The 18,831-nt window shown below is 54.7% G+C and overlaps 1 protein-coding gene across 1 annotated transcript; it reads right to left on the bottom strand.

Moving 5' to 3' along the window:
• Positions 1-8: 8 nt before the first annotated feature.
• RFC5 (replication factor C subunit 5) lies at positions 9-10,663 on the bottom strand. The gene is made up of 11 exons (XM_051826874.2): positions 10,434-10,663; positions 9,403-9,467; positions 9,062-9,198; positions 7,405-7,484; positions 6,751-6,824; positions 5,531-5,690; positions 4,811-4,892; positions 4,338-4,467; positions 3,135-3,212; positions 2,006-2,060; positions 9-728 (listed from the first exon to the last, which is right to left on the bottom strand). The coding sequence occupies exons 1-11, from the start codon at positions 10,496-10,498 to the stop codon at positions 632-634; spliced, it is 1,023 nt and encodes a 340-aa protein (XP_051682834.1). The 5' UTR covers positions 10,499-10,663; the 3' UTR covers positions 9-631.
• Between the last annotated feature and the right edge of the window lie 8,168 nt (positions 10,664-18,831).

Here is an 18,831-nt window from a genome sequence, read left to right as displayed (position 1 = left end):
GAACTCTGTTTCCTTTTTTTAAAACATTTATTTATTTGCAAGGCAGAGTTACAACGATCTTCCATCCACTGGGTCACCCACGTGTCCGTGGGCCACCTGCTGCGGCTTTCCCAGGTGCATTAGCTGGCGCTGGCGCTGGGGCTCACACGGGATTCCCACGTGGCAGGCGGCGGCTTACCCTGCTCTGCCACAACAGCAGCCCAGCAGTGTTTTATTCTTAAGAGTTCATTGTTTTGGCCAAAACAGTGCCGCAGATGACACACGTAAACTTAACGTGGGAGGTGCTTAAGGCTGCATTGGCAGAGACTAGGACATTAGATTTGAAGCCTTTATGTTCCAGACCAAAAGACAGGCCAACTTCCTGTCGTCTAGCACCTGAAAGATAAAAAGCTTCAATGCTGAAAATCAGGTTTTCCCCCCGACTACAAGACAGCCGGGGCAGTGCAGAGAGAAGCCCGTGCTGGACCCCCGGGACCGTGGTGCCCCGCATCTGCAGGTGCACCCACGTACGGCAGGAACAGTGGTGCCCCAGGCTAGGGGGACGGCGGCTCACTCCCTGTCCTGTAACTGGGTCCTCTGTTCTCGAGGCACAGCGGGGCCCCAAAGCTGGGGCCCGCAGGCCCGGGAGCACCTAGGCGTCTGCCACAATCAGGTCCCTGGTGACTTGAAAAGCAGCGATGAGGGAGCTCAGCTGGATCTTCTCGTTGGTGCCAACAGCAAGTCTGTACCTGCAGGAAGCCAGCACGGGAAGCATGAGGACAGAGCCGCCCTCTCACAGCCGAGGCTGAGCAGTCTGTTTAAAGGGGGGTGGGAGCTGACAAAAAGGCACCCTGGGCAGCGAGCTTGGATTTTTGTCCCTCTAACGTTTTCTGTTCAGCCTTAAACACGGACTTTATAAATCTAACAAACTGGTGAGGATAAATGACATTTTTTAAATTGTAGTTATAGACAGCCATGTTTATACGCAGGATGAATGGGATAGAGGACTGTTTCTTCACCTGCAAGACGCATTACGAGGGAAGTAAAGCCGACATTTTCTTCCTCTGGGTTGCGACGCTTCACTAGCAAGTTTGGCTGACCTGTGCCAGTGCGGCAGGCTGCCAGCGGCTCGTGCGGCCCCTGCGTGCAGGAGAAAGCCACACCCCCACCCCAGGGCGAGCTGATGGGTGTCTGACCCCAACACTCTACCTGGATGACAGCTGCCGGCCTCACTGGGGGCTAATGACAGTGTTTGCTGACCAGGCAGAGTGGGAAAAGGAGTTTGTTGTTGCTTTCCCCTCGACATGCTAAAGCGTATGCCAGAATGCCTTAGTAACAGCTGGGTAGCTGGCCGTCCCCACATGACCTAGATGTCTGGACTGAATAGCTGGCCTCCCAGACAGCAAGCGTCCCCAGAACCAATGTGGGCCAGGCCTCTGAGGTCTCCAGAGAGGCCCTCATCCCAAATCTAACTGCCCGGTGCCACTCCCTGCTGCTATTCCGATGCCTAAATAAGAAGCCACTGTCTTTTGCCACATAACACTCAGTACCACTAAGTAGATTCTGTTGTGTATGAACGATTTAGACAAGGCTGAAACCAAGCATTTCTTTTTTTTTTTTTTTTTTTTTTTTTTGACAGGCAGAGTGGACAGTGAGAGAGAGAGACAGAGAGAAAGGTCTTCCTTTGCCGTTGGTTCACCCTCCAATGGCTGGCGTGCTGCGGCCGGCACACCGCGCTGATCTGATGGCAGGAGCCAGGTGCTTCTCCTGGTCTCCCATGGGGTGCAGGGCCCAAGCACTTGGGCCATCCTCCACTGCACTCCCTGGCCACAGCAGAGAGCTGGCCTGGAAGAGGGGCAACCGGGACAGAATCCGGTGCCCCGACTGGGACTAGAACCTGGTGTGCCGGCGCCGCAGGCGGAGGATTAGCCTAGTGAGCTGCGGTGCCGGCCTGAAACCAAGCATTTCAAGATCAAACAGCAGGGAGTGGGGGAAAAGGAAAGAATTAAAACGGAAAGTCACTCACTCAATATCTGCCATTTTAGTCAGCAGGTGTATTCGAACTGACGACGGGAAGTCAACTGAGGGAGAAGGAAGTGCAGTGAGTGAGGGTCTGTCCGTCTTTTCCACGGGAAAAAGCTCGAGTATAAACAGCAAACAGCTAACTGAACTCCGGAGGCCTCAGGCGGGGCTTGAACAAATGCACCTCTAAGATGAACGTACATGTGGTGTGGGCCTCCCCATTTTCACCCACTCTATCCTGCGTTTCTTCATAGAGTAAAAAAAGACCAATTAGCGGACTCCCTGGTACTCCCTGGTACACATGGAAGCCCGCAGCACAGCGCCCGCAGCCCCGGGCAGGTCTCGCCCTCCCAGTTTAAAAACACACGAGCAGGCAGAACCAGCGTGCACGGCCCCGAGAAGGCTCCAGTCTGCAGATGGCTGCTGTGGAGACGAGAGCTGAAAAGGCCCGGCCGAGGCTCCCCTGGGAGTCTGGGGAGACACGCAGGCCCGGGGCTCCCCAAGACCCGTTTAATTGGGCTGGGGGGGATTTCCTCTGGGCTGCCAGAGCCGAGAATCAATTACACAGACGGTACAGCAGGGGGACAGCTCAGGGGGGTTTCCCTAAGACCCTTGTGGCTTACATCAGGGTGGGGAATCTGTGTGCCCGGGGCGTTTGGGCATTCAGAACATCATTTGTGGGTCACAGGACATGATCGACTTATAAGCGAGCCTGGCGCCTCGGTGCTGGGTTTCAGGTCTCCCGTGGTCGCACTGGCAGGGCCAGAACACACATCTCGCAGGCCGCGCGTGGGGAGCGGGCGGGACACTCCCCACCGTGGGTCTACATGAGGATACAGCAGCTTCCTCTTTCCAGGCAAGCAATCTTACAGAAATCTGAATTCAAACATTAATTTTTGCCATAGGAGATAAACTCCGGGAGGAAGTAGCCTTCAAGAGGTTTTTTCCCTACTTCCTCCAGCAGTTCTAAAGATTAAAAAGTTTTTCAATAGCAGTGAGACAGAGCTGCCAAAAAACAAGGAGTCGGCTGTAGGCTCCGTCATTCCCGTTTGTTGGAGAATGGAGCCTCCTTCTGTGGCACCATCTGTGACCCCACGCACGCCCCCTCCCGGTGGGGGAAAGCCACGCGTCACCTCTGTGCACAAACAAGTGGATCTCCGTCAGGATGTCATGCAGCGCCAACCCCTTCACGGTTTTCAACTCCATGATATCTGCAGGAGCGGTTAAGGCCGAGGGGCAAGACCCAGAACACCCATTCTACAGGAACTTTGCATCCAAACCCCAGTGAGCAACTCTGTGACTTTGATTTTATTTATTTGAAAGGCAGAGAGAGGGATCCCCTATCTTCTGCTTCACGCCCCAAATGCCCATAGTACCCAGGGCTGGGCTGGGCTGGGCCAAAGCTGGGAGCCAGGGACTCAACCCAGGTCTCCCACCGGTGGCAGGGACCCAAGTACCTGAACCGCCATCTGCTGGTTTCTGTTTCCCAATAGATATGTTCGCAGGAAGCTAGCACTGGGAATGGAGCCAGGACCCGAACCAGGCTCTCCAGTGTGGGATACAGGTGTCTTTTTTGGAAGAGATTTATTTATTTGAAAGGCAGAATTACAGAGAGAAAGGAAGAGATAGCAAATGATCTTCCAACTGCTGGCTCACTCCCCAAATGGCCACGACAGCCAGGGCTGGGCCAGACCGAAACTGGAAGTCTAGAACTCCATCCATGTCTCCCAGCTGGGTGACAGGGGTCCAAATACTTGGGCCATCACCCACTGCTTTCCAAGGTGGATTTGCAAGGAGCTGGATCGGAAGTGGAGCGGCTGGGACTTGATCTGGGATGCCGGCACTGCAGGCCGGGGCCTGACCCCCTGCCACAGCGCTGGCCCCACCTTAACCACTGCAACAAACGCCTCTCCCGGAGCAACTCTAAAGCAGCACTCACGACTCCAACACAGCTGCTTTTCAACTGGAAGCTGCACACGTTAGGCCCCCATTCTTACTTCTCTTTGTTCTATCTTCAGTAAGGGCTTCCTGTCTCCTGCTAGTAGAGGACAGAGCCAGACGCCTTCTCCAAGGGCTTCAGGGCACCATTCCCAGCAAAACTACAGCTAACAGTGGCCGCTTTAAAGGATGTGCACCTTCCCTCCCACGGCCCTGCGGCTGCCCTCCCTTCCCCTCAGGAGGGACGCTGGGGAGCCACAGACACCTGCTCCCGCTCGGCGCTGCCCAGAGCCACACGCGCCATCAGCCTTGGCCAGCAAGGTCTAAGATGCTGGCCCAAGCTGCGTGAGCTCCGGGGCCCCCTCCAGGCCCCAGGCCCTGGACACGAGAAAGGATACTCCTGTAGGCTGTGGTGAAGTCTTGATTCAACATCCAGTCCAGAATGTTGGCGATGTCGGACTTGAGCGGGTGCCCCGTGCAGGTGTACACGGTCTCCTCCGTCACCTTCCCGAAGGCCATGTTGGTGCTCTGCAGACAGAGGGAGGACCCTCGAGGCTGCCCCACAGCCCCAGGCCGCGGTGGGCCAGGAGGAGCCTGCTGAGGCAGCGATGTTACTGCGCGCAGGACGGCCCGGCCCCGCGTACTTTCCGAGTGGGGCTGCTGCTTGCCGGCTGGGCTGTGCGGCTGCAGAATCCTCCCTACTTCTGCCTGCTTAGCACAAATGTTTCAACTCCTCCACACACTAAGGCTGGGGCGTGGGCGTGGGCGGGTCTAGGCCTCTGAATGCAGAGTGGCGGTCCTGCTGCTTAGACCTTTCATCAAAAACGACGGCAAAGCGCGGGGCCGGGGCTGGCGGCGAGCCGGGCCCTACCTGCAGAATGTTCAGGGCTCTCCGCATGTCCCCGCTCGACAGAGTTATGAGAGCTTTCATGCCGTCTTCACTGACATAGACCCTGAAAGGAAACAGGCAGAAGCACTCATTACGGGGCCTCCTGGGAGCACACGCATTCGCGGAGGGGACCTGCACGGCCTGGAGTGACTCCAGCCTTAGAAGACAAGGAGGCCAGAGCTGCTGACACGCTCCCGATGCGTGCCCTCTAGAACTCTCTCTGGCGTCAGGGACGTGGACTCCACGTTAGCAGCCCCAGCCACGCCAGGTCCGGGCAGACCCTAAGGCCCAGGGGTCCCGATGCTGGGCCACTGCTCTGGAGAGGAACGAGCCCGGCACCATCCGCCCGCCACTGCGGCACCAGCGCCTGCTCGGAACCCGCAGCAGTGCGGGCAGGCAGCTCGCGTGGCATCTGACTCCGCGGATGTGACATCTCAGGACACGCCTTCTAGTCCACAACAGGCTGCAGCGTCCCCGCAGGAGGGACTGGGCCACGTGTTGTCTGCGATGACAAAGAGGAGGCAGCGGAATCAGGCCCGCTTCCAGGCGAGGAGGGTGGCATCAGGGAAGACAAGACAAGAACCGAGGGACTTCCAGGAGGAGGAAGTCGGCAAGGTGCCAGGCGCCAGAGGTGACCGTGCCGAGCGCGTGAGTGGGAACCAGCCATCACCCCGGGCCTCCCTCGCCCATCAGCACACTCACTTCTCCTCCTCCACCACGTGTTCCAGGCGCGGGACCATGAGTTCCGGCGTCAGGGGCCCGAATCGGAACCGCGTGCACCGGGACTGCAAGGCGGGGATGATCTTGGACAGGTAGTTACAGATGAGGCAGAACCTGGTGTTTTCGGTGAATTTCTCAATCACTGGGGAGGGAAAATACAACCGCACATTCTTCTAAGGACCCCCACCCCCGACATTCTCGGTTCCAGAGTGCAAACTGGAGGGGGTCGACCTCTGGGGGAGAGGCGGGGCTTCGGGACGGGAGGCAGCAACTCCCTCTGCAGAAGCTGACGGACCTGCCGCCTCCTGGGGATCTCACGGGACATTTTCTTTCTGATGGTTCGCCAGGATTCTGGCCCGCTCGCCCCTCCTCCCACTGACACCAGCGACCCAGAGTTCCTGTCCTTTGCATAAACTTCTCAGCTTCACACTCTCCTGGGCAGGAGGGGGCGGATCTCGCTGCAGGCCTGAGAGACCCGGGGAGCAGCAGGCATGGCGAGGGGAGTCCCACGCGGGGACCCTGTGTTCCCAGGCAGGGACCTGCCCAGACTGACAGTCACTCCACAGAACACGAGGCTGAAGAAGCACTGTTACTGTGCTGGGGAGCAGAAGCTGTGCTCCAAGCAGCCCCCTCCTCCCCCTCCTCTGTGCTCCAAGCAGCCACCCCCCATATGCACACGAACCGCTCCTTCCCTTCCCAACTCCTCTCGGGCTGATCCGCTCAGCACCCTAACAGAGTCCAAGTCCCCTTTAAGACAGACGGACGGCCTCGGACCCACAAGACACACTCGGCACGGATCCCTCGCTGCCGGCCCGGTTCACCGGCGCATGAGTGGGGAAGCAGGGTCTGTTTTCCGAGCGCCGCCAAACTCCAGTATCCGTTTCCAACGTGGCCACTTGGGATCCGAGGGCAGTGCCTCCAGAAAGGTCCAATAGTTTGGAACGATGCAAATTCCCAAGCGTGAGTGAGGTCCAGAGGCACAGGAGGGTGACAGCAGAGAGCGCCCACCTTAGGAGGCCCGACAGGACGCGCCCCTACAGCTCTGAGTGGAAGCCCCGCTAGGGCGAGGGGCATTTGCTCGGGGCACGTAGGGATGCAGGAGAGAGGACAGAGGCTTCTCTGGACCACGAGCTGAACGGAAACAGAGAAGAAGCCACGGGCGTCTCGGGGCCTCCAGCGCGGCCCTCGGCAGCTCCTCTCACCTCTTCGCAAGGCATTCTGGGCGTCCTGAGTCATGGCATCAGCTTCATCCAAGATCACCAGCTTGAAGCCCTTCCTAGGAAGACAGACGGCACTGTGTCGCTGCACCGCCCGGGCCTGAACTCCGTCCTCACAGGCTACTGCTCCCAGACCTTGAAGCAGGCCTGACGTCCGTGGCCACAGAGGAAGTGCCCACTGTGCCTGCAGCCCTGGCCGGGAACCGAGGTCCAACTTCCGCCCTCCCCGGTGCCCTCCCTGCTGCCTTCCTCCTCCACCCGTCACTGCCCCTGCCCATGGACCCTCCTTCTCTGGGTTTCATCCGTCTCCACACAGCCTACGTATTCTTCCAGATCTGTTTTCTTGTTTAAACTCCAACTCGCTTGTCTGGGCCTAACACCCAGGCAGGCTGTGGCCAGTCCTTGGTCTGCTAACGAGATGAAGCCAGTGCTTCCTGAAGGCACTTGCTGGTGTAGGTTTAGATAATATTCTATCTTACCATTTGCATTGTCATATTCCTTACCACCATGCGGGAACTTTATTTTTCATGCTGTTTTTGACAAGGCCCTCTTTCTCCCCCTTCAAAAACTGGAAAACTAAGCCACATCGCCTCACGGATCAAAATTTCCAAGGGGAGAAAGCATGCAAATAATTCTTACTTAAATATTGTCCTTGTGCTAGCAAAGCTCAGGATTGGTCCCCGAACGATATCAATTCCTCGGTCGTCCGACGCATTCAGCTAAATGTGGAAGAAGAAAACCCAAAATCAGAAACCACAATTTGCTTTCTATAAATTCCCGCTTTTATTTTTGCTGTCATCTATCTTCATCTACCTGAAAGAGTGACAGAGACAGAACCGTTTGCTCATTCACTCCCAAATGCCTGCATCTGACCGTGCCAGGCCAAAGCCAGGAGCCAGGAGCTCCACCCAGGTCTCCCACGTAGGCGGGTCTCCTGCTGCATCCCAGGATGCGTGAGCAGGGAGCGGGGACACAGCAGGCTCTCCTGTAGGGCTGCGGCCGCCCAAGTGGCCGTTCCACCTGCTGCGTCACATCGCCTGCCCCAGGATTCCTGGTTTTCAGGTATTTTTCATCAGTTCAGTTCAGTGGACTAGTTTTCATGGTCTAATGACAGCCGCAGCTCACTAGGCTAATCCTCCGCCTGCGGCGCCGGCACCCCAGGTTCTAGTCCCGGTCGGGGCACCAGATTTTGTCCCGGTTGCCCCTCTTCCAGTCCAGCTCTCTGCTGTGGCCTGGGAGTGCAGTGGAGGATGGCCCAAGTGCTTGGGCCCTGCACCCCATGGGAGACCAGGAGAAGCACCTGGCTCCTGGCTTCGGATGGGCATAGCTCTAGCCATTGCAGCCATTTTGGGGGTGAACCAATGGAAGGAAAACCTTTCTCGCTGTCTCTAACTCTTCCTGTCAAAAGAAAAATAAATAAATAAATAAAATAAAAACCAGCTGTCCTCAAAACTCACTAAGCCACTACCCTGCATTCTGAAAGGCAAACGGCACCTTTCCCAAGCCTTCGAGGGCGGGCGCTCCCAGAACCCGGAAAGGATTCACTGGCCAGGCCGCACCCGACAGCACCCCAGGCCCTGGCAGAACAATGTACATCCCGGCTACCACAACCCATAAAGTAAGATACACGGTTTTTTCTTACAGAAACAGTATTTGGACTTTTATAATACACGTGTACCATCCCGGGTCCCAGCAATCTACTCAAATGCAGTCACTTGAAGAGAATTCAATGAAGTGATGACTTAAAAGGTGCTGGGGGGTGGGGCACAGGACCACGCACCCTGGAGAGGGAGGGAGGGACGTCACCCGTGAGCTGTGCCCTGTGTGTGTGGGGGCAGCGCCTGCTGGCGGTCACCCCCAGGACAGGTCTGGGCACCACTCTCTTCTGTCCCCGTTTCCCTGCCAGGGCTCCTACTGGCCAACCCATCCAGGAGCCAGGGGGCAAAGGGAGCGTAGAGGCGATGCGGCTCGGCCTTCCGGGCAGCAAGCAGTGCAGGGGCCGCCGGGAAGGCAGGAGGGGCCCAGGAGGGGCGGGACCCGGGAGGGGCGGGGCCCTGGAGGGGCGGGGCCCAGGAGGGGCTGGGCGAAGGGAACCACAGGCCCACAACCGCCTTGGCAGGCAGGCACCAACTGGACCAAGACAAGCACGCGGAGAAGAGTGGAGTCCACCACCTCACGTCCAACCTGCTTCTTTCTCAAGTGCCGAGGGACCACTTACACTTGAAGTTATAATAAAACCAGCACAGGGCAAGTTAAGAGGCGGAGTCCTTTGTGGAGTAAGAATAACCCTGTTTACCTCCAAGACCATGGAGCCGAATTCTTTGTCTTTGTACAGCTGTTTAGCACAGGCGAGGATGGTGGACGTCTTTCCTGTCCCCGGAGGGCCGTAGAGAAGCAGGTGTGGCAGTCGGTCTTCACTAATGAATTTCTGAACTGAGGAAGACAGGGCGCCACCGTCAGTCCCTGGGACTGGCCCAGCCCCGGGAGCCGCGGGCTCCGCACCCAGGCTGTGGGCAAGTCAGAGGCAAAGGCAGCAAGGAGAGGGGAGGGCTCGACGCCTACAGCCGCAGCCCACGAGCCTGATCAGGCTGTGAACTTCTACTCAGCAGACACGAGTAACTAACCCCAGGTACTCACTGGTACTCAGGATGTCCCGGTGAGAAATGAGATCGTTCAGCGTCTGTGGCCGGTACTTTTCGACCCTGCAATACAATTCAGAATATATACGACATGCGTAAACTCGAGAACATTTCCTATGTGCAGAAGAACCCTTTCGTATCCCAACTCAAAGAGGAAGAGAAAGGAAGCCTTGTAGGTTCCCGTATAGACCTGTGGTTCTCCACCAGGGCGATCCGGGGCTACCTGGTGACATTTCTAGTGGTGACAACTGGGTGTCACTACATCGTACAAGGCACACGACAGCTCCCCTGTCCGCGTCCCCCACTCAGTGCAGTAACTAGCCCATCATGTTAACAGCCCCAGATGGGAGATGGCGCTCTCATCTCACCTGTCCAGCTGTCTGCCTCCGATGTCAACCTGAGTGGGCACCGACAGAGACTTCCACAGGGAACTCCTACCCAACACCCACCGCCGGACGCAGGTACAGAGGAAGTGCCCTCTATGCATACAATGGAATTCTGACACTCGCCACACATCGTGTGATGCCACTGACACGGAGAGCCCAGAACAGGCAAAAACGGGGAGTGGCTCCTCTCGGGGTGACGGGAAATGCGGCAAGTACAAATGTGCCACCGCGCAAATGCTGCCTGATGCGCCCCTGCCCCCACCCTAGTCGTGGACACGGGACGGGGAAGCGCCAGGATCTGAACTCGGACCACCGGCAGCAACCCAAGGTCCCAAGCCTGGCGTCCCGCCTGCGTCCCAGGCGAATCGGGTGCCCTCTCCACCGCGCGCCAGCCTCCACCGCCGCCCAGCAGGGCGCCTGATCCGCTCCGCGGCGTCCGAGGGCAGCCCGCCCCGGGCTCCTCCGCTACTCCGGTCTAGAGCTTGACCAGCAGCTCCACGGCAGACTATGGCCAGAGGAACGCGGGATCGAGCCCCGGCGCTGTCACCCGGCTGGCACCCGGCCGCGGGCCCAGGAGGGCCGCCACCTGCGCCCCCGCGCGCGGCCGACCCCTGCCCGCCGCGCCCGCCGCGCCCGCTCCTACCACGGCAGGTTCCGCATCTTGGCCGCCGCGGGCTGCTCCTGCTGCTGGACGGCTGAGCTCTCCATGGCTGGGGGACCAAGGTGACCGGGTCCGCAGTGGCTGTGGCGTCCCTCAGGGAACCCCTGCCCAGAAAGCAGTCACCGTCCCACCCCTGGACCCCTGTAGTTAGAGTTCGCGCGCAAACGCAACTCTCGCGAGACTTGGGGCTGCTAGCTTCCGACTTCCTTCCTAGGTCCCGCCCCCTCCCCGTTGCTACGGCGCCGGTTGCTAGGTTACCGGAGGCGCGGACCCGCAGCCTCCCTCGGCTCCTCCCCTCCAGCCTGCTCTGCGCGCTCTCAGCTACCCAGGGGATTCCAGAGAGGGGGGCCAGGGGCCCCGCCAATCATCCTTACAAATTAAGGTCTCAAGGCCAAAGCCAATTCCAGCCATTACCAAGATTCAATCAATTTCAAAGGATCAGATAGCAACCAGAGCTAAAAAAGAAATCCTAAGGCAAAAACAACCCAAGTGACAGGGGCAGCTCATGCATATAAATATCAATAACGGCGACATAAAAATGCTCACAATCCCTTTCGGCCCCAAAGCAGGGAGGTGACTACTTGGACTTGGACACAGCTCCAAACAGCCCCGCTCCCTCCTCACTCGCGGAGTTTAGAGGGCTGACCTCCAGGAGAGAGACTCCAGAGAGAAAACAAAAGAAAAACAAACCTTCCAGCTGGGTGGTTCCGTGCAACTGGAAAAGCATAATTAATAAACACACAAGAGGGAGCCCGGTGCTCTGAGAATTGCTATCAGAATTTTAGTGTTTGGGGGCCGGCATTTGGCACAGAGGCTAAAGGGGCTGCCCGGGTCTGAGTCCTGGCTCTGTTTCTGGTCCAGCTTCCTGCTACTGCACAGGGAAGGCAGGGAGGGCTCAGGGACCTCCGTCCCTACCGCCCGACTTGGGAGACCCGGGTTGAGTTCCTGGCTCCTGGCTTCAACCTGGCCCCAGCCCCAGCTGTTACGGGCATTTGGGGAGTGAAGCAGTGGCTGAAAGATTTCTCTGTGTCTCTGCCTTTCAAATAAAATGAAAACAAAAGCATTAAAAATTTTATTTTAGTGTTTTTTTTTATTCCTGGGGAGAGAGGATTCTGGACCACTTTTGTCTTTTTCAGCAATGAGTGTGTGTAACATCTCTAATAAAATACTTTAGGAAAAGAAAAGGAAAACATGGCAAGAAAGACAACAACACTGGGGTGAGACGACGTTGCCCAGGGTTCCGCATGACACAATCCACAAAAGCTGCAGGTGAGACCACGCTGTGACCTTGCCTTGGAGACACACCCTACTTCTGTGAGTTGGGAGATTCAGACGAGACTGGCCTAAGTCCTCATAAAACTCCCTGTGCACCTGCTGTTCTGTTTGCTTGCAATGCAGAATTCTGTTGGGGGACATGGTATCATGTATTCATGAGGTTATTGTCTACAGGGTGCTTCCCCAATGGATTATAATAAGCTTGTTGGGAGAGAGAGGCTTTGAGTTATCAAAGCGCTGGACTCACAGGGTATGGCTAAAAGGAAGCACTCACTAGTTCTTTGGTGAATGAATGAATGACAATAGCTAATATCTGCTATGCAGTTACTACAGGCCACTTTTCCAAGTGCTTCAGTTGTTGCAAGAAGCCCGAGTTCCTATGGTTGATTCTACTTTGTAGGTAAGTGATGTGTTCCAGCCCTCATTTGCTGTAAGGGTCAAAAATAGATCTCACCGGGACTGGTACCTGTGATGCCGGCATCCCATGTGGGTGTCAGTTCAAGACCCGGCTGCTCTAGTTCCAATCCAGCTCCCTCCTAATATGCCTGGGAAACTAGCGGTCCAGAGCTGGCTGGCTGTTGCGACCATTTGGGGAGTGGACCAGTGGATGGAACATATCTCTCTCTGTAACGCTGTCTTTCAAAGAAATAAATAAATCTTAAAAAAAGAAATGGATCTCACCAAGACAAGCTGCCTCTATAGCCCAAAAAAAAGCTGTCACCTGCCGTGGCTCCAGTCCTCGCAGCCACAGCCACAGCCGCAGCCGCAGCCGCAGCCTCTGGTGACTTGCTGGACGTCCTGTCTCCTTCCACTCCAGACCCATCGAGCCTGGAACTCCGGGGCTGGGCCCAGTCCTGTGTGTTGTCTCAAGCCCACCACACGTCCTCATGTGTTCGAGTCTGGGAACACTCCACTCCACGGTACTGCTGCTCAGCTCAAGAGCCCCAGGACTCCACTTTCTTCTTAAAAAAAAAAAAAAAAAAAAAAAAAAAAAGGATATGTGTATGTATTTGAAAGGCAGAGCAATGTGGGGGAGGGGAGATTGTCCATCTGCTGGTTCAGTCCACATGCCCACAACAGCTAGGCCTGGGCCAGGCTGAAGCCGGCAGCCCAGAACTCCATCTGGGTCTCCCACGTGGGTGGCAGGGGCCCAAGCTCATGGGCCGTCTTCTGCTGCCTTCGGAGCTGGATCTGAAGCAGAGCAGCGGGATTCGACCTGTTGTTCTGATATGGATGCAGGTGTCCCCAGTGGTGGCATAACCTGCTTTACCACAACGCCCACTGGCCCTCACGACTTAGCTTTCTTTTCTTTTTTTTTTTTAATAAGATTTATTTATTTACTCGAAAGTCAGAGTTACACAGAGAGAGAAGGAGAGGCAGAAAGAGAGAGAAAGGTCTTCCATCTGCTGGTCCACTCCCCAATTGGCCGTAATGGCTGGAGCTGCACCAATCCAAAGCCAGGATCCAGGAGCTTCTTCGGTGCAGGGGCCCAAGGACTTGGGCCATCTTCCACTGCTTTCCCAGGCCACAGCAGAGAGCTGGAGTGGAAATGGAGCAACCGGGACTCAAACCAGCGCCCATATGGGATGCCAGCACTGCAGGCAGCGGCTTTACCTGCTATGCCACAGCACCAGCCCCAGGACTCAACTTTCTAAAACAAAACAAAAAAACAAGCAGACAATGGGTGCCATCAAAAGACAAAGTTTCGACAAGTTGAGCTTAATGAGCAAATTGGTTTTTTTGGGACGAATGAATTGGGCAACATCCTATCTATAAAACAGAAAGACTGGGCTGAGCAGAGGGGCTGGACTTTATAAGCAGAAAAGGCCAACGAAAGCCTAAACGGACACAAAAAGTGGATTAATCATTTCAAAGTTCTTTTCCTTATAGGGGTCCGTGATCTGCATAGGGCTCCTGCATTGGAAGCCTGGTCCTCCACAGGGCAACCTCGGGAGGTGGTGGAACCTTTAAGGGGTGGGGCTTCATGCAAGACCTTGAGGTCATGGGAGCTTGGCCCTTGGAAGTGATTGACAGTGACCTGGCGGAGTTGTCAGAGCAAATCTGACCTCTCTGAAGCTCGCTCCAGCCTGGTGTCTTCTCACAGTGCCACCCACCGGATGGCAGATGGAGGTGCCTGATCTTAGACCTTCAACCTCAAAACCTGTGAGCTAAAGAAACCTGTGTACTTCCTCCATGACCCAGCCTTAGGAATTTTGTTGTAGCAACAGAAGGCAGACTAATGCATGGGTTGCAGCAGAAGGGACCTTTTTATCACTGAGGGTGAGCAGCCCTTTAGGGAATGGTTACAGTCAGTCTCCTATTTTTCAGAAAACTGGTCCATGAAAATCCAGTTTGATTATTTGACGTCTAGCACAGGTGACTGTTCTGGTTTGGTTTGGTTTGCTGGGGTCCAGTGCAGGAGCTTAGTCCAAAACAATAGCCTCTCATAAATTTCGTACTCATATGCATATTCTAGGAAAAAAAGCTGTCCCATTCGATGTCATTGGTGTGTGAGGTTCTGCTTGTTTCTTGTTTTTGCTGCGAACTGAAGGTGTCGTCTTTTGGGCAAGTCACCGACCTCAGAATTCCCATCTGTAAAATGGGCAGGGATGGGCACTGGACTAAATGAATGACTTCCGGCATTGGCTGGATATTAAAGCTGGGAGTTTTAAAATTCCAGTGTCAGAAATCCAGGCAGACCAATTAAATGTGGCTGCCAGGAGTGGGACCCCACACTGGCAATGTATAAGGGTCCCACCCAGGTGGTTCTAACATTCAGCCAAAGTTGAACGGCTGCCCTAGATTAAGCCAATCACAGCCATCCTAGTACTCTGACTACTGATTGGCTTCAGAGGTGAACATGTGATCCAGTGTGGCCAATCAGATGTAAGTGGAATGGTGGGGGCGGGGTTTCAGGAGGTTTTCACTTCATTGCTGTGCTGTTGATCCTTGCCCCAGGTGATCTTTCCCTCCCGGTACCAGAATTCCCTCACTTTAAAGAGAAAGACCAGGGTTACAGCTTCACTTGTCTACAAGGAGCCTAGCGTTCACACATAAGGTAGAGGGTTGGGGTGGGCCAAACGCAGTGGTTAAAACATTGCTTCAGAGCCCACACGCCATGTAGGAGAGCCTGGGTTCGAGACCAGGTTCCGTTTCCAATCCAGCTTCCTCCCAATGGGCACCCTGGGAGAAGCAGTCATGACAGAGAGAGCTGGGCCCTGCCACCCACGTGGAAGACCAGGATTGAACTTCTGGCCCCTGACTTCAGCTTGGCCCAGCCCTGATGTTGCAGGCATGAAGGGGGAGTGATCCCGCAAATGGAAGAAGCCTCTCTCTCTCAAATAAAATAAATAGGGGCTGATGCCGGTTCGAGTCCCAGCTGCTCCTCTTCTGATCTAGTTCTCTGCTATGGCCTAGGAAAGCAGTAGAAGATGGCCCAAGTCTTTGGGCCCCTGTGCCCATGGGAGAACTAGAAGATCAGCGCACCTCCCACCTTTGCTGCCCTCTGAGGAGTGAACCAGCAATTGGAAGACCTCTCCCGCTCTGCCTCTCTCTAACTCTGCTTTTCAAATAAATAAAATTTTTTAAAAAAGATTTACTTATTTGAAAGGCCGAGTTAGAGAGAGAAAGAGAGGGAGAGAGGAAGAGAGAGATTGATTTGATTTTCCATCTGTTGGTTCACTCCCCAAATGGCCCCAATGGCCAGGGCTAGGTCAGGCCAAAGCCAGGAGCCAAAAGTTTCTTTTGGGTCTCCCACATGGACACAGGGACCCAAGGACCTGGGCCATCCTCTGCTGCTTTCCCAGGCACATTAGCAGAAAGCTGGATCAGGAGTAGAGCAACCAGGACTCGAACTAGTGCCCATATGGGATGCCACCCTTGAAGGTGGTGGCTCTACCCACTGAGCCAGAATGCCAGCCCCCAAATAAATAATTTTTTAAAGTGTTGAAAAAATAAAGGAAGAGGGATGGAGAAGATGTTCTGCCTCAAGAGGGTAGAATTTTTGGGTCTTATAAAATTTAAGTGGAAAAGAACTGTAGTACAGTAGCAGAGACGTTGGCTAGCTCGCACTGTCAGTTGGATGGCTGGGGGACTCAGCTTCGGGAAAGGGGCAAGGAAAGACAGGCGAAAGCAGGGGCCAGGTGACCCCAAGTCCAGTCGTTAAGGAAACTGTGGCTGCCGCAGACCGCTAAGACTGCTGGGTACGACCGACCTGCTGGCCCTCGTCAGCCCTAGAAACTGTTGGGTTCTCCACTTGCACTGTCTGACAATAATTGGCTGATTCTCTTCTGTTCTGGGTTCTTCCTAAAACGGGCACCCTAATTAGAAGCCATTGGCCAAGCCTGGGAGATAGCTGGAATACTAGAACAATGACGCCTGCCTCCCACCAAGACTTCTGATCAGATTCCTCCCCAAATGTGGGAGAGGGGTTCAGATGCAGGCAGCATGAGATGTCACGGATGTCACTGTCCTGGTACTCAGCCATGAGGGACAGCAGCCCAATGTGGGAAGATCTAATTTTTAACATTTTTATTTATGTATTTAAGAAGAGAAGGAGAGAGAGAGAGAGAGAGAGAGAGATCTTCCATCAGAATGGTTCACTCCCCAAATGCTCGCAATGACAAGGACTGGGTCAGGTCAAAGCCAGAAACTAGAAACGCAACCTCCGTGTCCCACATGGAACCTAGCAGGAACCCAGATACCTGAACCATTGCCACCTTAGGCCAGCATAACAGGATGCCACAATCAGAAGCTGGAGTGGGGGATCAAACCCAGGTTTCCCGGTGTGGGACCTGTGTCTTAACTGCTTCTTAACTGCTACGCTGCAGATCTTCTGATTTTTTTTTTTTAAAGAAACCAGAAATTCAGATTTTATGTGAAATTCCTATATGTTCCATGTTGGCAGCCAAACACAAACAAACGCCTGGCCAACCGAAAACACTGCATGGATCACTTTGTGACTTCTGATTTGTCACGAACAGACGGTCGGAAGAAGATGTAGCCATTCCCTGTCCCCTCGCCGTCTGCCCAGCTCGGAGCCCCCGTGGAGGATCAAGGGCAAGCCAGGCCGGTGTCTCCAGGCGGATGGTGACGTTGATGAGCACGGGCAGAAACTTGGCTTACATAATGACAACCAGGTTTGGAAACGCTTTAATAAAACCCTACGTCCTGGAGATGGCAGGATAAGAAATTACAAACAAAATTACCCACGAAAGGCATTTGCTCTTCAAATTGGATTAGGGAAGAGGAGCCCTGGGTTTTATTACTCTCCGCTTTGGAACAGACTTGGCTCCGGAGGCAGCGTTCACTGCCTCCGTTTATTTTTAAGTCTTGCTCTTAGGAGAGAATGGGATGTGAGGCTATCTTTGGAAGATGCTGGGAGAAGAAAATCAAACTGGGTCTTTCTCCTGAACGTGTTCCTATGGGTGAAATCGTGTTGAAATGGAGAGCAAGAACTTTGAGGGGCAGAGCTGGAAGGGTGATCTGAAGAATGTGTGTCTTCAGTGACCATGGCAAAAACCCATAGGCTGATGAGGACGTTAAACCTGAGATAATACCATCACTCCCACCCCAAGCTACTTTGTCTTGTCGGAAGCCCCAGAATCGTCCACATCAGATCTTAGCTTCTTCACGCATCTGCCCCTCACCGTTGGTTGACTGAGTAGCTAATGTACAGTTACGTATCACTTCCTCAATCTGCTTCTCTCTTATGTCTGCGGTTGAAAGTGGTAACTCCGGTGTATTTGTTCTGCGATACTTGAGCTCAAGAACATTGACTTTGCTTGGTTTTTCTCAATTAAGTGTATCAGGCTCGGGGCCCTCCACTGTTGTTCCTGCAAGCTGAGACAGTTTGGAAATTCCTTCTGCCAGGATTAAGGTTTGGTTCCCTTTGCTTCCCTCCGGTCATGCGGGACCCGGGGCGGCGAGGAGCTGAGTCTCCCGCCTTCCGGCCCGCGATTCCGTTGGAACAGGTGCTCTTCCCACGGGCAGGAAGGAGACCGTGGGAGCCGCAGCTCTGGTGGGGAAGGTGTCTTCCCCTCACGGGACAACTCAGCCACCCAGAACTGCTGTTGTAGCTCCCAGTGTCACAGAGTCTCTGACCCTCCTTTGACACCCTTTTCGTCTTCCTTCTGAGAGAACGAGATGGGCACAGGACACCATCTCCGCCCTGGGTACTCAAAGTGAGGTTCGGGGACCGGCAACCTCCAGCATGCTTGAGAGCTTGTTAGACACCCAGGGCTGGCACTGCGGCGTAGTGGGCTAGGCTGCTTGCAACATCAGCATCCCACATCAGAGCGCTGGTTCCAGTCCCACTTGCTCCACTTTCAATCGAGCTTCCTGCTAACGGGCCTGGAAAAGTAGCAGAAGATGGCCCAGCTGTTTGGGCCCCTGCCACTCAAGTGGGAGACCCAGATGGAGTTCCTGGCTTCCGACTTTGGCCCAGCTCAATCCTAGCGATTGTGAGCATTTGAGGAGTGAGCCAGCAAAGAATGTCTCTCTCTCTGTTTCTCTCTGCCTTTCAAATAAGTAAATAAACCTAGAAAGAGAAAAAGAGAGAAAGAACAGTCTCTGGCCCCACCCATTCCTATATTAGAACATGCATTTTAAAGAAAAATTTACTGGGGCCAGCACTGTGCTACAACAGGTTAAGCTGCCGCCTGCAAAGCCAGCATCCCGTATGAGCCCAGGTTCGAGTTCCAGCTCCTCCACTTGTACTGCGTCTCCCTGCTGATGTACCTGGGAAGGCAGCAGAAGACGGCCCAAGTGCTTGGGCCCCTGCATATGGGAGACCTGGATGGATGTACAGGCTCCTGGCTGTGGCCTGGCCCAGCCCCAGCCGTGTTATGGCCGTTTTTGGGTAGTGAGTCAGAAGATAGAAGATCTCTCTCTCCCTCCTCTCTCTCTCTCCACCTTTGGTCTCTCTCTCCTTCTCCCTCTCTTTCCCCTTCTCTCTCTGTAACTCTGCCTTTCAAATAAATAATGTTTTAAAAAAGTTGTTTACTGAAAGGCAAAGATATAGAGGCAGACAAAAAGAGGAATGGAGAGATCTTCCATTTGCTGGTTCAGTCCCCAAGGCCAGGCCCAGTGCAAGAGACCCAATTAC

This window comes from Oryctolagus cuniculus, chromosome 21 (assembly GCF_964237555.1).
Source record: "Oryctolagus cuniculus chromosome 21, mOryCun1.1, whole genome shotgun sequence".
Classification (NCBI taxonomy): Eukaryota; Metazoa; Chordata; class Mammalia; order Lagomorpha; family Leporidae; genus Oryctolagus; species Oryctolagus cuniculus.
The sequence above is the reverse complement of the archived record's forward strand: the minus strand, read 5'-3'. Positions and strand labels throughout refer to the sequence as shown.

What these genes read in the sequence shown, in the direction of transcription:
- RFC5 (XM_051826874.2), bottom strand. Translation starts at nt 10,498, where the DNA reads ATGGAGAGCTCAGCCGTCCAGCAGCAGGAGCAGCCCGCGGCGGCCAAG. An exon ending in CCGGGACATCCTGAGTACCA is followed by an intron (nt 9,199 to 9,402) that starts GTGAGTACCTGG and finishes TGTCTTCCTCAG; the next exon opens with TTCAGAAATTCATTAGTGAA. An exon ending in CCACTTGTTTGTGCACAGAG is followed by an intron (nt 2,061 to 3,134) that starts GTGACGCGTGGC and finishes CTTCTCCCTCAG; the next exon opens with TTGACTTCCCGTCGTCAGTT.